The sequence below is a fragment of the Salmo salar genome, chromosome ssa16, assembly GCF_905237065.1.
Source record: "Salmo salar chromosome ssa16, Ssal_v3.1, whole genome shotgun sequence".
Lineage (NCBI taxonomy): Eukaryota > Metazoa > Chordata > Actinopteri > Salmoniformes > Salmonidae > Salmo > Salmo salar.
The window spans coordinates 75,014,271-75,031,814 of record NC_059457.1 but is presented as its reverse complement, the minus strand read 5'-3'; the positions used below and the strand labels follow the sequence as shown (position 1 = coordinate 75,031,814).

General features: G+C 43.9%; 1 protein-coding gene across 9 annotated transcripts; it reads right to left on the bottom strand.

Annotated features, from left to right (window-relative positions):
- Positions 1-44: 44 nt before the first annotated feature.
- LOC106575550 (ATP-dependent RNA helicase DDX3X) lies at positions 45-16,052 on the bottom strand. Of its 9 annotated transcripts, none has more exons than XM_014152116.2 (18): positions 15,726-16,052; positions 11,994-12,045; positions 11,228-11,278; positions 10,614-10,661; positions 9,306-9,627; positions 9,061-9,168; positions 8,771-8,870; positions 8,395-8,530; positions 8,060-8,256; positions 7,574-7,734; positions 6,542-6,686; positions 6,156-6,300; positions 5,134-5,184; positions 4,129-4,310; positions 3,781-3,898; positions 3,511-3,664; positions 3,240-3,412; positions 45-3,106 (listed from the first exon to the last, which is right to left on the bottom strand). In XM_014152116.2, exons 1-18 carry the CDS (start codon positions 15,768-15,770, stop codon positions 3,021-3,023), a joined length of 2,274 nt encoding a protein of 757 aa, XP_014007591.1. In that variant the 5' UTR covers positions 15,771-16,052; the 3' UTR covers positions 45-3,020. The 9 variants fall into 9 exon arrangements, with proteins under 9 accessions (XP_014007591.1, XP_014007594.1, XP_014007592.1 ...); XM_014152119.2 differs by having other exon boundaries at positions 3,282-3,412; XM_014152117.2 differs by having other exon boundaries at positions 10,614-10,658.
- Between the last annotated feature and the right edge of the window lie 1,492 nt (positions 16,053-17,544).

Here is a 17,544-nt window from a genome sequence, read left to right as displayed (position 1 = left end):
TTAAACTCTGGCTATGCAAAGACAAAATACAAAAGTTTGTTAAGTATTTGCAAGTCAAAACTTTTAATTTTGGTAAAATCATACAATAAATGCACAGGTGTTTTCTCGTGCAGTGCACAGCCTCTAAACTAGTACATAAAGCAAATACAAACTAGTGGGCGACTCGGTGGCGTTCAGGGGAGTGTCTGGCCAGCCGAAAGCTCTCCAACCTCTCCGCAGCTTCACATTTCCATTCATATGTTTCATCCACACCTTTACTTTTCAGACTCAGTCAGCCAATGTTACTGTAAGACTCATTGATCCGGCTAAGACTCACCACACACTCCACAGAACACAGTGAGGCCCAAATATGCAAATACAACAGAGCAGAACCACATGTTTTTTTTCTTCTTAAGATTGCCATGTGCCAGACATTCGCTGGGGGAGGGGAAAAAACCCCTCAAAAACAAGGAAAAGCAAATTGAATTGGAGAGAATCTGGACACTTCTTGCACTGGTACAATATTTTTTAGAAAATGTTATCACTTTTATCCAAACCTTGGCATTGGTTGTTTGTTTCGAATTTTGTTCACCAATTAAACGTTAAGGTTGATTAGACGGTGTGGCCATGTGGCCAGTACTACTAGAAGTAACAGGTGTGGATTTTGATTTGAGTCCAATATGACTGACATTAAAAAGCTCACACTACCCCGAAAAATATACATTTCCACGCATACCGGTGACATTCAACATTCAAGTGCCAGTGTTTTTGTACTGTCTTTTGGTCAAGTTTCTTAAACTATCACTTTAGGCTTATAAAAATAAATATTTCTCAAAAATGCTTAATAAATTACACAAACTAGCAGCAAAAGTAGAATCTAGTAATCTGTGTGCAAATAGCTCAATTCTCAGACTGCTACTGAACTAACCCCTGGTCCCAAATAAATCCTGGTTTAAATAGTGATAACCCTTCCCCTTTCATAAACAAGCTGCGTTTTTCACAATCTCCTCACACACAAAATTCGGAAGCTTTAAGGACACACACTCAAGACATTTATATAAAACTCTAGATGTGCAATAAAATGTTTGTTTTTTTGAAAACTTGATGGCCGTTAAGTAACATCACAAAGGGGCCTGACCTAACTTAGGTAGCACCATTCAATCTTAAGTTAACACAATACCGTCAGTGCATCTGCTTCATAACCACCACCTCACTGTTATTGATTCAAAATGTCAAGGCACGACAGACACACTGATAATATATACCTATTGCACTTAAAATGCCATTTTCTTGCCAACGTTGGGCCTCCCTCCTATATAAGGAGGAAGCCTGGATGCCAGCTATAGTAGTAAACTGGCCAGTGGTTTTACATAATACATCATGGCGGCCCAACCCTACCAAAGGGAAGAATAGCTGCATTGGTTCTGTGTCAGAAATGAAGGATAGATAAAGCACCCCCGTCTTTGGCCGGGTCGCGTGGTCTAGATTCACCAGCCAGCATACACAGGAAAACCTCATTGCCTCTTAAAATGGTGCACTTGTAAATAAACTGCACTTCCCATCACCCTTTGCTACATGTGCAGTTCGCTCGCCTGTACATTGCTGACCGTTAACTTCTGACCTTCCTACGCTCTCCGAGGAGGAAGAGCTTGTGTCTTTAAACAGTTAACCCGAGAATGTCCTTCGGATTCGAACGCAGCTTGAAAAAGAGAACTAAATTAAAGGTGTAAGAGAACAACATTTTGTAATGAAATAAAAGCCTGCTGCAGAATTTCCTTTTGCATTTTTTTTTTTAAACTCCTTGACCAAAAAACAACACTTGCATGCGTATTTCATCCCAGGATGGCCTTGACAAAAAGCAAAGCCACCCAGGTTACTGTGTGGTCCTATGGCAACCATTCGAACTTCACTTTCTATATGGCAAGCGCTGTTTTAGAATTGACAATTTTAAGAAACATTCTCCCAGAAGGATGGATATTTGTCAATTGCCATCCTCCAAAATGTTTAAGTAAAAAAGCTCAATCAAAAACGAAATTCACCCACCAGGCAGCTAGAAGTTGCTTCACTTGGTGCCACAATGCCAAGTCAATTTGTAAGTGGGGAACTGAACTTTTGAGCATCTACTTGCTCAAATAGTTTGTATGTATGGACATACCATTTAAATATTCAATTTTAAAATTGTACAACTGGAATGGCTCGTTTAGTGAAGACTACCATATTCCTCTCCAGGATAGAGTGAGCGAAAAATATTTTGAACTCTTTTTTTCCTTGAAGTGCACTTTTGTCACACAAGGGTTTGAAAACCTATATTGGAATTCTCATAGGATGGCTGCAACATGCGGTCAGAGCTAGCCATCAGATTACCCTGTGACAAATTTGAAGCTCAAATGGACAAATGACTCACTCAAAAGTCATGTCATCTCAGTGTTTGCCAAGGTTTGATATTTAGTTCAAGCTTATTTTGTTTTCCTTCCGAATAAAATAACAAAACCACGTTTAAACCAAAACAAAAAATATATAATTTAGTTCTTGTTGGCCAGGTTTTAGCCCGTTATGACGCTTAAAAGAAAATACAGATAAAACAATCTAATTGTTAAAGGCACAGTACATTTACAAACAAATGATCCTCAGTTTGTTTTGTTACAAAGAAAGAAAAAGCAGTTGTAGGTAAAGAAAAAAAAAAAGAACTGCAAGTCCCAAGATCCTAAATACGCTATAGTCACTACGGGCGACCACACGATGATTCCACAGCCTGGCGGTGCCATGTTTCTTTAGGAATCGCTCAGTGGCTCCAGCTTTCCTCTTGGTCAGCTGTCCTCTCGGTCCCCCGTCTCTCAGCTCCATTTTTTGGAAAAGCGGTCAGAGAATCACAGCTGGTAATGTACTGCAGTCTGTTTGGAAGCTACACGGGAGTTTATATAGTCTGGCTTAGGTTACACATGTGGTTTCCTTATCAGTGAGTTTGGCGTGGCGCGACCCACTGCGATGGTGGGGGGAGGAGGAAGGAGGTGTAGGTAGAGGGGGTAGGGTTGGAGGGATGTTTAGTTGCCCCACCAGTCCACTCCCCCCTGATGAGAGTAGTTTCCGCCATAGCCGTCACTGCTGTAGAAGTTTCCTCCAAAGCCACCTGTGATGTGGGGGGGGAATCAGGACAGTGTTAGAAGGAAAATAAGGACTGTGTTGGAGCATGGTTGGAATTAAACACTAACTCTTGGACTTGTGTCCTAAGAATTGTGGGATAGACCAACAGTAATATTTACACCCAAATGTTGCTCCATTGTGAGGTTTTAATGGATATTTACCGCCGCCACCAAATCCACGGTTTCCTCCATGTCCACCGGGCTGGCGTCCACCGCGACCCCCGAACCCTCCAGTGCTGCCGCCGCCACTTGTCTGACGGTAGTCCCTGGCTCCGAAGCCACCAGAGGTGAACCTAAACAGAGAGGATGAGTCAGTGATTAAGAGTGGAACGTCTCTAAACCCTTGTACTTCTGCTCCTTTATGTAGGAGTGTGTGTGTAACCGTGTGTACCTCTTGGAGCGTCCGCGCGTGTTGCTCTTGTGCTGGTGTTCATAGGCCAGGCTCTCCAGCCAGGAGGGTACTTCCTGTTTGGCCTCCACTAGGATGTCCAGAAGGTCCTTGGTGATGTTGCCGTTCTTATCGTTGAAGAACGACGTGGCCAGACCTGGGAGAGGAGAGGGTTCACCATGTTACAGTCAAATAGTCATCTAAATAAAAACAATTTGCATTACGTGTCGCTGAGTGGTGAGTTGAGAGTTCTTGAATGTTGTAGAGGCTTACCCAGGTTGCCCACACGTCCAGTACGGCCAATACGGTGGACGTACTCCTCTATATCGCTGGGCAGGTCAAAGTTGATGACGTGCTTGACATTGGAGATGTCCAGGCCACGGGCAGCCACCTGGTACAAGAGAACAAATACAACTATTGGCCTGCTTGTTTGAACAGAAGCATGTTAGTTCCCTTTTTAAAACGACCCCAACATGCAACCATATTGCAAAACAAACACCAGGCCCTGAACAGTACGAGGCCAAAGACCTAGTGTGTTTGGCTTTATCATTTGTCAACCAATATATTTTACCTGTCACAGAGCTGAAGAATTCAAACCAAAATGTCAGCTTGCAGACTCACCGCCGTGGCAACCAGGATGGGGCAGCGTCCCGAGCGGAACTGGTGCAGAGCCTCCTCTCGGTCCCTCTGGGAGCGGTCGCCATGGATACTGGTGCAGGCGTAACCCTCGCGGTACAGGAAGTCCTCCAGGGCATCCGCTCCCTTCTTGGTTTCCACAAACACCAGCGTCAGAGAGTTCTTACCTGGGGAGAAGGAAGACCGGTGAGTCACTGCTTAAAAATGTTAAAATAGATTCTGTATAACAGACATGGGAGGATTAGCATCAGGTCTATTCGTGGCATTTCTATCTGCAACGTTCAGCGCTTGCTCAGTACCCTCCTAAACGAGCCCCAGGGGAGACATTACAGGTATGGAAACAGCATCTACCCACTACCCCCTGTGGTTGTGGATCTGAGAGGGAAGGAGGGAGCCGAATCACCAGAGGTGTTTAGAGAGAGGAGAAACATCCATAGTGTTGCTAAGAGATGGAGGCTCTAGCAAAGAAAAGCTGCATATATAAAGCTGTGTCGGGCTACTCTACAGTGAGTCGTGATGCATGATGACCAGAGGGCTTCTTCAAAAGGTTTAAAATGTTACAGCACATTCAGATAGAGATATGTTTGAACATGTTTCTCCATCTGTTAGAATAGTGGATCATGTTATTGATTTTTCGACCTGCCGTGAACGTTTTGCAAGCTGTCATGGCCATCATAACAAAAGCATAAGTGTAGGAAATGGCATACGGTTACAGTAGCAAGCAGGGTGTGGACTAAACAAATCAACAGTCAGATTCCCAAATCAAACCCCCCCCCACAAAGGAGACAACACCCTTCAAAACAGTGAATGACCTCACAATGACAACCACACTAGATGGCTGATCAGAACCAACCGGACCTTCTCGTCTGGACACAAATGGATGACTAATATGGGTAACCAATACAGGCCAAGCAATAAATCAATAAACTGAAATATGAAGTGAGATACAAGCTTCTACATCCACTTTAGTAATAATAAATTCCTACTTACCAGGTTTCTCTATGTTTTCACCTGCATTGTCCTGAACTTCGCTCGGAATGACTTTGGATAAAACCAAACCCGATGATAAACTCATTGCAGTTTCAACAGTTCATAAGTGACATTAAAAAAGGGGGAGGCTAGCCAACAGAGTTCAGAAAACCCAATGGCCGCCATTAATGGTACCAACGAGTTCCAATACGACCTCATTATTAGAATGTTATTGTTGAGGAACATTTGGTGCCAACATGGAGGACGGTTTCCTGAACTCTGTGTGTACATGGCTCTGCATAGGAGTAACTGGGGTTTGGGGATACTAAGCAGGGTCAGTTTATGATAGCCAACATACCTAAGCTAGAGTACAAGTCTTCACCTCACATCTGACCCTACCAACACTGGGTCACGTTCAACACACACAAAAACTGCCCACTGAACACAACCCAGGCTTATGACCATCTGAAAGAACAGAATACCTAATGCAATCAATACTAGACCATCACAACTGAATGGTTACCCATCTTCTAAGATCTAGAGCTTACATCTGACAAGCTTAAAAATAATTAAAAAAAACAGGAACTAGTCTAGTGTAGGAGCAGGTGGAATCTGCTGGGAAGTTGTCCTATCAAAGACATGTCTGCATATTCAATCAATGATGAGCTTCAGGATTTAGTTAGATTTTAATATAGACAGGTGATGTTGGGAAATCCTGCCGTTGCAGATTCCACCTAGCCCAACTGATCAAGTCAACATATTCATAAGACACCGAGGGGCTATTCAAACACAGGGTTTCTCAACTCCAGTCCTCAAACACCCACTGTCCATGCAGGTTTTCATTTCAACCAATCAAAGCTTCCTTCAGGTAACTGAATGCCCTTATCAACCACATATCAATGTATATAAAATCCAGAACACAGTGAGCGAGTCCCCAGGATGAGCTTTGAGAAACCCTGCACTACCAGTAAAAGTTCCAGTAAGTAACAGACAGGGACAGGAGAGGGGGTTGAGCCAGTGACAGGTATAGTCCAGGTAGTTACCTGTAGCATTGAGCAGGTCCAGGAGGAAGGACCTCTTGTCACCGTCCTCCACCCACACCACCTTCTGGGTGATGTTCTCGGAGGTGGAGCCCACGCGTCCCACCGCCAGGAAGATGTACTCCTCCAGGAAGTCACGCGCCAGGATCTGACCGAGGGGTTCGTGTTATTGTGGAGCCAACATGGAGGATAGTTTATTAAATGTGTGTGGAAAGGTGGGTTAATACACCATAGAGGACAAATGGCAAATAACACCTTCCTTCTTTCCTCATTAAGCACAATACTTTTGACAAATACATAAGCCATTGTGGGGACTGGAGAGTAACAAATATTGTCCATGTACCATGATCCCTTTAGGAAAGGGAGTTGAACACCATGTGGGCGTGTACCTGGATCTCCTTGGGGAAGGTAGCGCTGAACATCATGGTCTGACGGATGCCTTTAGGGGGCATGGTGTCCTGCTCCACGATGCGTCTGATCTGGGGCTCAAAACCCATGTCCAACATCCGGTCAGCCTCATCCAGCACCAGGTAACTAACAGAGAGACGGGGTCAGGTATTGGCTGTAGACCTGTTTTCCCATCATAGTCAGAGACTCATGGGTATGTAGGATTCCTTTCCAGCAGGCCAATTCAACTAATCAATAGTCTGATAAGCTGCATCAGGAGAGTTAGAGCTGGGCTACGCAATATGGTCTCAGCTCTTGCTTGCACTGATGGACTAGGTGGAATGAATCATATTACCCACATGTACGCAATTCATCTAGAGCTCCATTTGCACAGCGCTAGTATTACTAGAGAACGTTGGTTATGTAATTATTACCCCAGAATGTCTTATTCCAGAGGGCGATTCAGACGGGTTACGTTTATTTCCCCAATCTGCCCCCTGTAATTAATTATTTTCCTACTCAATAAATTGACAGAAGACTGGAGGTTTTTATTCTAGGTGTGAAGATATATTTCAACATGTCCAGGTGACAACAGGCTACACTGATAACTAGATGTTTCTTGCTCAAACCACGAGCAACACCTGTCAAACTCAAGACGTTTCTCTCACAACAGGGATATCGAGTCGCACAGGACTAATATTATCAGAGGACCTTGGAGATAGTCGAAAAATGATAGGTTTTCCAGCTGAATTTATTACTCTCCTGCTATTTAAAAAATGACGGACATGGAAGATTTGGACAGGACTTAAATTACAGATGTGGTGATTTGTTCACATAACTCCCATCTCCCCCAGTAAAACTAAACCAATGCGAATGGGGCGTAGGTTATTCACCTAGGTAAAGTCCCTAGTGACTGGGCCAAGGGGCTTTGTAACTTGTCTGCACCTTCTCAAAAACAATGACGTCAAGAACCAGACGTTATGTCTGGGACAGCTCAGTCTGCCAGCAGTCCAGACTGTTGGAAGTCTACTCACTTGCAGTAGTCGAGGCCGATCTTGCCTCTCTCCATCATGTCCACCAGGCGTCCAGGTGTAGCCACCAGCAGGTGACAGCCTCGCTCCAGGTCTCTGATCTGCTGGCCAATGTCAGCCCCTCCGTACACCACACAAGGACGCACACGGGACCGGTACGCAAACTACAGCAGGAGAGAGGGGTAGAAGAGGGTGAATATAGGGTACAGAGAGCAAGAGAGAAGGCAGGGAAAGGGACAAGAGAGGAGAACACAAACAATGATTGTGTGTTACACTGCAGTTCCCTAATACCAACCTTGACTGGTTGTCAGTTAACACAAAAACAGAGACAAAGAGATAGAGGCCCACTGGCAGACCGCTACCGACCTAGCTGGTATTGATGCTGATGGGATGTCTGTCCTCTCTGTGTGTGGTCACATTGTGTAGGTGTGTCAAGCATTTTACTACACCCGCAATAGCATCCCAGGTGAGAGGGGGGCAGTTGCTTACCTTTCTGGCCTCTTCGTAGATCTGCAGGGCCAGTTCTCTGGTGGGGGCCAGGACCAGAGCGAGGGGGTACTGCTTACGGCGACCATACTTTCCGTTGTCCTGTCCTCCAGACTTCTGGGCAGCGAGGGCTTCTCCCGGGCCTTCAGTGTAGATCTGACTCAGTACAGGCAACAGGAAAGCGGCAGTCTTACCGGAACCTGAGAGACCACAGTTTATATTAGTCATATACCTATACTTAAATCAACTACAGTAGAATAGCTGTTTTAAGTCATATCTGCATATAGCTCTCCAGACCAATCCAATTTGGAGTGGTTCTAGTTCGCTCTGGTTCTAACCAGTCTGGGCGCAGGCCATCAGGTCCCTCTTGTTCTTGATGATTGGAATGGCGTACTTCTGGACCGGAGTGGGCCGAGTGTAGCGGGTCAGGGCGATGTTGCTCATGATGATCTCTCCCATCTCTACGTCTTGGAACTGAAATACAAAGACAAACCAGTCACTCAAATGAACACCAAACAGCTTTCACGCAACTCTGTTTCAGTGGGAAGGGGGGGGATATGTGTAGGGGGATCAACAGCACCACACAAGCTGCTCAGTAGAGCCTATGGGAAACACTTCTGGTTTTGAAGAATTCTAACAAAATGCTGACTAATAGGACATGAGGGCTACTGGATCTGAGACGGGGTTATTTGGCAAGAATACGTGGGGACTCACACTGTCAATGTGATGGGGGCAGTTTTGGCCAGTGGCCTCAACGGGAATGTCGTCGTAATTGTCAAAGTTAATCCCTGTATTGCCACCAGCGAACAGCTCCCTGGGGAAAAGCAGAAACACAGAAGGTCAGGAAAGTGACAGAAAGGTCTACTTGACCATTTTAACGAGAGGGGATATTGATAAAAACAGGGATAGCGGATAGTGATGCATTGTAAAATGACATTGGTAAGTCCTCATTATTGAACTATCATTAGTATGCAGAAAGGGGGGTAAGTTAGGTTACTACTCACTGTTCCAGGCGCTCATTGGCCTGAGTGGGTTTGGACCAGTCCTCGTCATCCCTGGACTCCTCCACCCAGCGGCTGTTTCCACTGCCTCCAAACCCTCCACGTTGGTAACTGTCAAGCATAAGATAACCACAGGGGTCAGGAAAGCTAGCTTGCTAGCGAGTTGCCTCATGGTACAGGGATTGAACTCTGTGGAACCTGAGAGTTGTTGGCTAAGGGCTTTGGGGTGAATTCTCTAGTCTTCTCACCTTCCTCGGGGCGCACTCCCGCCGTTGTTGAAAAAAGCAGACTTGCCCCTGTCGGGACGCGCGCCGAAGCTGGTGTATGCATCTTTAGTCGTATTCCACCCGCCGCCATCTTTGTTGTCGTAGACGCCAAACATGCCGGCGTTCTGCATAGGCTGTACCGGGTTGTAGGACCCGCCCCTGCCGCCGCGGAAACCTCCACCCCCCCTGCCCCTCTCCATGCGAGGCGGGCCACTGTTGTACCGGTTACCCCCATTCATGCGGTTGTCGTGGTAACCATTCTGCACAAAGCCGTTGCGTCCACCGTCCCAACCGCCAGGCGTATCTTGGGTAAAAACAGAAAGGAAATAGAGGAGAGACATGGTGACTCCCATAGTACAAGAGGGTTTCCTCATGCGCAGTCAATACAATACTTTGTTTATTGGTCCATTGCACAGATATTCTTTAGTTGTTGCTGTCACAGTAACCAATCTGACAGACACCACAGGCTGGGAGCAACACAGGGGCAGCGGCAGAGTAGCACCCCTAGAGCACTTAGAGGTAAAGTGCCTTGCTCAAGGGCACAACGGCGGTAGGCAGTAACGGACACTGTAGGAAGAGAGATTTGGACCAAGTAGGCCCAGTTCCATTTCAGCCTCTAGCTACTTCCCCTTAGCCTATGTTCACAGATTAGAATGACCTGGATGGCTGTAAGAAATGTGTTGAGGTCCTTTAGAGCTAGTAGGGGTTAGGGGCACAATGAAACCACGCCCTTCTTGGTTCCTTTGACCTTCACATCCCAGACACCCACCACTTGTTACTGCACGGATGCCTCTTATTTTCCCAGTAAACAATACGCAATCCATACAATAAAAGTCTACACAAGTCAATAATTTGGCTCATTAAGTCCCGATTAAGGAACATTTGTTATGCAAGCAGCATTAATTTGCTAATACCTACCACTTTAAATTCCACACACAAATAAATGGAAACCTTGTAATTAAGCAGTATGTTGGAATGACATAACTAATGGAGGCTGTGTTTTGTTTGAACAAAATGTAAGCATGTGAGCGGATGCCAACACCCTTAATGCAGGAAAAAGCCAGTCATGTCTTTGTTTCACCCATGGGAATGTGGTTTTAAAGATGTAATTTGAGAGCCTCCAGTCCCCTTGTCGAAATGCACGTGGCCTTGTTTTCTAATCGAATTGAGTGAGACCACTGTTCTGGTAGGCAATTTTATTAAAACATGCAGAATAAAATAAAGATGACATTTAAAATAAAAAACGCCAGAGCTTCCCTCAGCCAAAGAGCGGACTGTGAAGGGACTTACAGCTTCCTGGTGCCATTGACAAAGCGCTCGGTCTAGAGAAAGCATCTGCTGCAACAAAAAAACAACAACAAACAACGTCATGGGTGGGGGGGGGGCTTCATGATGAAAACATGCTGCCGATGTACTGCGAATGTTGGCCAGTAAAAGCATGGAAATGGAGTGGTTGATGGTTTGTCAAAGCAGTTCCCAGATGCTGTCACAAAATGGACTCAAGGACATTGGATTTGCACGGTTTTGTGTCTGTCTCCCTGTAGTGTCTTTTGGGATGAGATAAAAACAAGCGGCTGGCTATACAAGATGGGGATTCTAACGCAACCTTTACGCCACTGTTTCAAACTAGTGGAGAAAATCAATACACCCGGGTCACCCTCTAGCTGACCTTGTCCCAGCTCAGCGAGAATAAATTGTCAAGATAAAACTAAAGCTAATAGTCTACTTTTTAGTTGAGGGAATTTTACAGCATTGTTGCTAGCTTAATCAATTTAGTGAAATGTTTATTATGGGCCACTACAATGCATTATGGCATTCTTGACCACTAGGGGGCCAGGGCATTTTTACGGTGTCCAACTGGCATACCTCAGAGGTGGTAGTGTTGATGGGGGGACGACACTTACCATTTTTGGAAGCCTCTTGGTTCCGTAAATGAGGTGGAATGTAACAGGTCCCTAGAGAGACAGACTTGTGAACACAAGGGCAGTACTGTACACAAACACGTCACAGGTCTAATGGGTTCCTAGTCTTATTCTAGGGATGTCACAATCCCTTTAATTTAATAGGGATTAAGTAGCCCATCTGGCCTGTTTTATTAAACAAATAAAAATTTAAAAATAATAAACTGTCTTGTACCCCAAATGATGAAACTTAAAACTTAAATGGCGTTTATGCTATTTCATAAATGATGAGAGCATGAATTGGCTAAAAATAAATAAGTGAAATTAAAATCACTTGATGGCATCTTATACCTAAATGAACCTAGTAATACACTGATGGAAATGTGAGTCAGTCCCAATAGTTTAAAGCTCCATACTCTAGTCTCTTTCCCACAAAGGCCAGTGATGTCAGGACAGGGATGTTTCGTGGGCCTGTGATTGGACGGTACCAATAATTTATCTGCAGATTCCTGCAGAACACTAACTCAGCTCAACTTCAGACCACTTCTAAGGTCTAAAAACATCTGACAAGTTCTTGACTTTGGGGTATGAACTAGCCATTAAAAAGGCCACCTGGGGGTGGGGGGTTATATTCAGTCCTTGAACCACCCAATGGCCCTGAAGGAAAGAATAAGAGAGAGGGCTGCTTCAGACCAAGTGATCATAAAAGAAAAGGATCACCATAACACAACCTAGATGTCCTTTGGCTCAAAGAGTAGAGATCACTTACTGCCAGTACCTCCGCCCTGCCCGTCAGCATTGTTCAAGCCTAGGACAGCAAGCTGAAATAGAAAATGAAACGTACAGTTAAGTACTACGGTAAACACTGTTACGGATAAATGTAATTCTAAACATGCATATAGGACAGTAAGCTGCAAGACAAAGGGTGAAAAAAAAAAAATGGGTAACACTCCATCTATAGATGCTCTACAGTAACATTTCAACTAACAATCTACTAACCCTAACACTTATCCTAACCCTAAACCAGCAGTTGCTTATCAACAGATGGTCACACTATCCAAATAAAGTGTGACAAACTATTGATCTCCAGAATGCAGAAAGACATGAATATCCCTTATACTACAGTGCTTCCCCCATTATACATATGTGAAGCAGGGAACTCCCCTGTCTAGTTTTGTTGCCCCCCCACCACCACAATCCAATTACAGTAAGTTTCAATTGTACATTTTGCAGAGCACTCTACCGTGGGTGTACCTTTGCAAGCAACCAAAGATACTTTCTTACAAGGCAGACACTCAAAACTGCCAATAGACTAGAACAGGGCTGCACAACCCTCTTCCTGGAGATCTACCGTCCAACTCTAATTTAACACACCCGATTCTACCATTTAGCTGCTCAACAAGACCTTACCTAGCTGAATCAGATATGCTAAATTTGCGTTGGACTGAAAACCAACAGGACAGTAGATCTCCAGGAAGAAAGTTGGGCAGCCCTGGGCTACAGGAATACAGACCCAAAACTAGGGTGGTCAGTGAGGGAGAAATAATGGACCAAGGGTAAAAATAAATAAAATTTAAATAAAAAAATAAAAAAAATAAAAAGTAAACAAATCGGTTTTCACTAAAAGAAAAATATAGCATTTTTTTAAAACAAAGTATCAGCTGTTACCCAATGTCCAAATATCCCAATACTGTACTTTATGAAACTATAATACAAAAGTACGTGGACACCCCTTCAAATTAGTGGATTTCAGCCACACCCTTTGCTGACAGGTGTATAAAAATCGAGCACACCGCCATGCAATCTCCATAGACAAACATTGGCAGTAGAATGGCCTCACCGAAGAGATCAATGACTTTCAACGTGGCACTGTCATAAGATGCCACCTTTTCATCAAGTCAGTTCGTAAAATTTCTGGCCTGCAAGTGTTGTCCCGGTCAACTGTAAGTGCTGTTATTGTGAAGTGGAAACGTCTAGGAGCAAGTGGTAGGCCACACAGGATCACAGAACGGGACTGCTGAAGCGCGTACAAATCTGTCCTCGGTTGCAACACTCACTACCGAGTTCCAAACTGCCTCTGGAAGCATCAGCACAAGAACTGTTAGTCGGGAGCTTCATGAAAAGGGTTTCCATGGCCGAGCAGCCGCACACAAGCCTAAGATCCCCATGCGCAACACATCGGCTGGAGTGGTGTAGAGCTTGCCTCCTTTGGACTCTGGAGCAGTGGAAACGTGTGCTTTGGTTTGATGAATCATGTTTCACCATCTGGCAGTCCGATGGACAAATCTGGGTTTGGTAGATACCAGGAGAACACTACCTGCCCGAAAGCATAGTGCCAACTGTAAAGATTTGGTGGAGGAGGAATAATGGTCTGGGGCTGTTTTTCACTGTTTGGGCTAGGCCCCTTAATTCCAGTGAAGGGAGATCTTAATGCTACAGGCATACAATGACATTATAGATGATTCTGTGCTTCCACCTTTGTGGCAACAGTTTGGGGAAAGCCGCTTTCCTGTTTCAGCATGACAATGCCCCCGCGCACAAAGCGAGGTCCATACATAAATGGTTTGTGGAGATCGGTGTGGAAGAACTTGACTGGCCTGCACAGAGCCCTGACCTCAACGCCATCGAACACCTTTGGGATGAATTGGAACGCCGACTGCGATCCAGGCATAACCACCCAACATCAGTGCCCGACCTCACTAATGCTTGTGGCTGAATGGAAGCAAGTCCCTGCAGCTATGTTCTAACATCTAGTGGAAAGCCTTCCCAGAAGAGTGGAGGCTGTTGTAGCAGCAAAAGGGGGGACCAACTCCATATTAATGCCTAAGATTTTGAAATGACATGTTTGACGAGCAGGTTTCCACATACTTTTGGTCACGTAGTTCCTTTCCGTGTTACAGTTCAGACTTAGTGAGAAGGTGTGTGTGGGGATGGATGCGAGTGTAGGAGTGTATTAAGTATGTAATTTGCATGAGGTCATGTAAAAAGTTGCAAGCTTACTTCATAAATTATTTCAAATTTTTGCAAACTCAGTTTGGTATAAAGCATTTAGATCTGTTAATATGACCACCCTACTTTCAATTGGGCTTAAAATACATGAATGATGTATTCCGTACTGCCTGGTTTGCATATGAAGTGCCTAATTAGCATAACATAGCATTTTAAGTTAATAATTTATTGCTTTTATTTGAATAATTTCGGTTCTACATCAGCCCTGAAAATGTCCCAACAGTATGATCACCCTATCTTGAAATGTTGGATAATATGTGTTTAATTTAAGAATTCAGAAATTGACTTGGTGCCATTATTGACTAGGGATTGACAATGACCTGTCGCGACCTTTTTAGATCACTTGAACATTTGATATCAGCAATGGTAAATTCTATCATCAGGAAATAAAGTATTGTGTGTTTATGAGAAGCTTCTCTATAACATGCAATACAAAGTGTAACACCAGAACCATAGCTTGATTTCGTTCCCTACCACCCTACCAAAACACTCCAATTACAGAGTTGAACTGGATTTCTCTCTGCTCAAATGTATATACTGTTACCGAAGTTCTTCCCCTCGAGTCCTTTGCTTTAACAGACAAATACAGGTTATCAAGGAGCGTGACCAACATTGCTCAATGGGGGTCTTATTTCCTGTGTCAAAATAAATTGACACCACCAACCCAACATCCTTTCACACTGACAAGCACATGTCAAATTGGCATCGGCTGACTATCTGAAAATGTCATGACAGCTTACTAATAATTATGTTAGGTTTCATCTTCCATGTTTGACCATATTTAACATTGACAAATGTTGCATTTGCAAATGCAGTAACAAAGACTGATTTTTAAAATGCTTACATACCAAATTAATGGGTGTTTTCTTGGATACTGTCGGCTGGACTAACGTTACAGGTGACAAAAACAACTGGATGACTTATCAATGACAGGTTCTTTAACATGGCAACAATATCTATAGCACAACACAAAACCAAACAATGCAGTCGTTGCTAGCCAGCAACTGTGCAAAGCATAAACACGCTTTGTTCATTCGGGATTAAAACAATGTGACAGTGACGCAGAAGAAAATGTAGCCAGCTAGCTTTCGTGTTAGCATACGTACCTAACGCTAACTAGAGGCCAAACTAGCAAGCAGGCTAACACTCATCAGCTCAAGTGGATAAATGCAAGGTAAAAAAATAGTTGTAATGTCACCAACATTGAACATAGGGTTTAGATTGCATGTCTTAGAGGTATAGTTAAGGATCAACCCAATTGTGAGAAATACTGCATTGTTGAACGTGAAGCACCGCCATCGTCACCAACCATTATCAACCACCGGCCTCCATTTTACCCAGAGATTAGACAACACACGCAGTTACAGCTAACGTAGCTAGCGAGCAAAGCTAACCAACTAGCTTGGTATCCACGACTGCATTTTCAGACTCGTTCTACTCATTTCTACGTGTTATAGATATGAACACATAAAAAAAAATAAAGACAACTCACCTGCTGTTCTAGACCGTGTAAATTTTCGACGGCCACATGACTCATAACTAAAGAATATTGAGGAAAAATGTTGTCGTCGAGAAGGGATCTCTTTGTTTGCCGGTTTGTCGACGTCCCTTAGTTTTCGCTCGTCTTTTCTTCCTTTGTCAATTTCCGAATGAATGAACCTTAAAGATATAGTTGATATATTACTGTAAATTATTTTTGCTTATTTTCATGACACTATAGTTCGGTGGTCTAAAGCCTTTAAACCGACACCGCTTACTAACTGGTGGTGGTTCGTGTCGTGGTGTAATGGAAGCTAGAAGCAGGAACCCAGAGCGAGATTTTATTGGTTGAGACAACCACAAAGAGCAGAGGAGGACATTGCGCATATCGCGACATTTTATCACCCTTTCCAAAAAGTTTTTAAAAGTCTGGCTACATTTGTATAATTTGCTTTACTATTTCATATTCAATTGTGATGTTGTAAAAATCGACAGCGTCATAGTTGAGTTAAAGATATTCAGTAGTATTTGACAGTCAATACCTCATACAGTATCAGTCAAAAGTTTGGACATACCTAACATAATCATTCATTCAAGTCCTTTATTTTTTCCCTATTTTGTCTATTGAGAAAAATACTGAAAACATCAAAACTATGAAATAATGAAATCATGTAGAAAAGTGTTATACTCCTCATAGCCTGGTTCCTCTCTAGGTTTCTTCCTAGGTTTTGGCCTTTCTAGGGAGTTTTTCCTAGCCACCGTGCTTCTACACCTGCATTGCTTGCTGTTTGGGGTTTTAGGCTGGGTTTCTGTACAGCACTTTGAGATATCAGCTGATGTAAGAAGGGCTATATAAATACATTGGATTTGATTTGATTTAGATTAAAAAAACATGAGCTGGCGCACACTCAGAATAATAGTTTGTGTGGAGGTGCTGACTAACGGCGAATTAACTATAAACTATCAAAATAAATAAAGTCGCACACTCCGTGTATAATCTCCCAGCAATTTAATGGGTATTTACCAACGTTTCGGCATCACTGTGCCTTCCTCAGGGTAATGTAATGAATTATTGAACCAGATTATGTAAACACACTGCAATTAGTGTAACCAATGACAGTAGTGAGATTTTTCAAAGTAGCCACCCTTTGCCTTGATGACAGCTTTGCACAAGCTTGGCATTCTCTCAACCAGCTTCACCTGGAATGCTTTTCCAACAGTCTTGAAGGAGTTCCCACATATGCTGAGCACTTGTTGGCCGCTTTTCCTTCACTCTGCAGTCCAACTCATCCTAAACCATCTCAATTGGGTTGAGGTCAGGTGATTGTGGAGGCCAGGTTATCTGATGCAGAACTCCATCACTCTCCTTCTTGGTCAAATCGCTCATACATAGCCTGGAGGTGTGTTGGGTCATTGTCCTGTTGAAAAACAAATGCTAGTCCCACGAAGCGCAAACCAGATGGGATGGCGTATCGCTGCAGAATGCTGTGGTAGCCATGCTGGTTAAGTGTGCCTTGAATTCTAAATCACTGACAGTGTCACCGGCAAAGCACCCCCACACCTCCTTCTCCATGCTTCACGGTGGGAACTACACATGCGGACCAAAGGATAGATTTCCACCGGTCTAATGTCCATTGCTCATGTTTCTTGGTCCAAGCAAGTCTCTTCTTCTTATTGGTGTCATTTAGTAGTAGTTTCTTGGCAGCAATTAGACCATGAAGGCCTGACTCACGCAGTCTCCTCTGAACAGTTGATGTTGAGATGTGTCTGTTACTTGAACTCTGTGAAGCATTTATTTGGGCTGCAATTTCTGAGGCTGGTAACTCTAATGA

Coding starts and splice junctions, on each gene's coding strand:
- LOC106575550 (XM_014152116.2), bottom strand. CDS start 15,770: ATGAGTCATGTGGCCGTCGAAAATTTACACGGTCTAGAACAGCAG. Junction 11,279..11,993: donor GCAGGGCGGAGGTACTGGCA/GTAAGTGATCTC, acceptor CTGTCTCTCTAG/GGACCTGTTACATTCCACCT. Junction 8,871..9,060: donor GCCAATGAGCGCCTGGAACA/GTGAGTAGTAAC, acceptor GCTTTTCCCCAG/GGAGCTGTTCGCTGGTGGCA.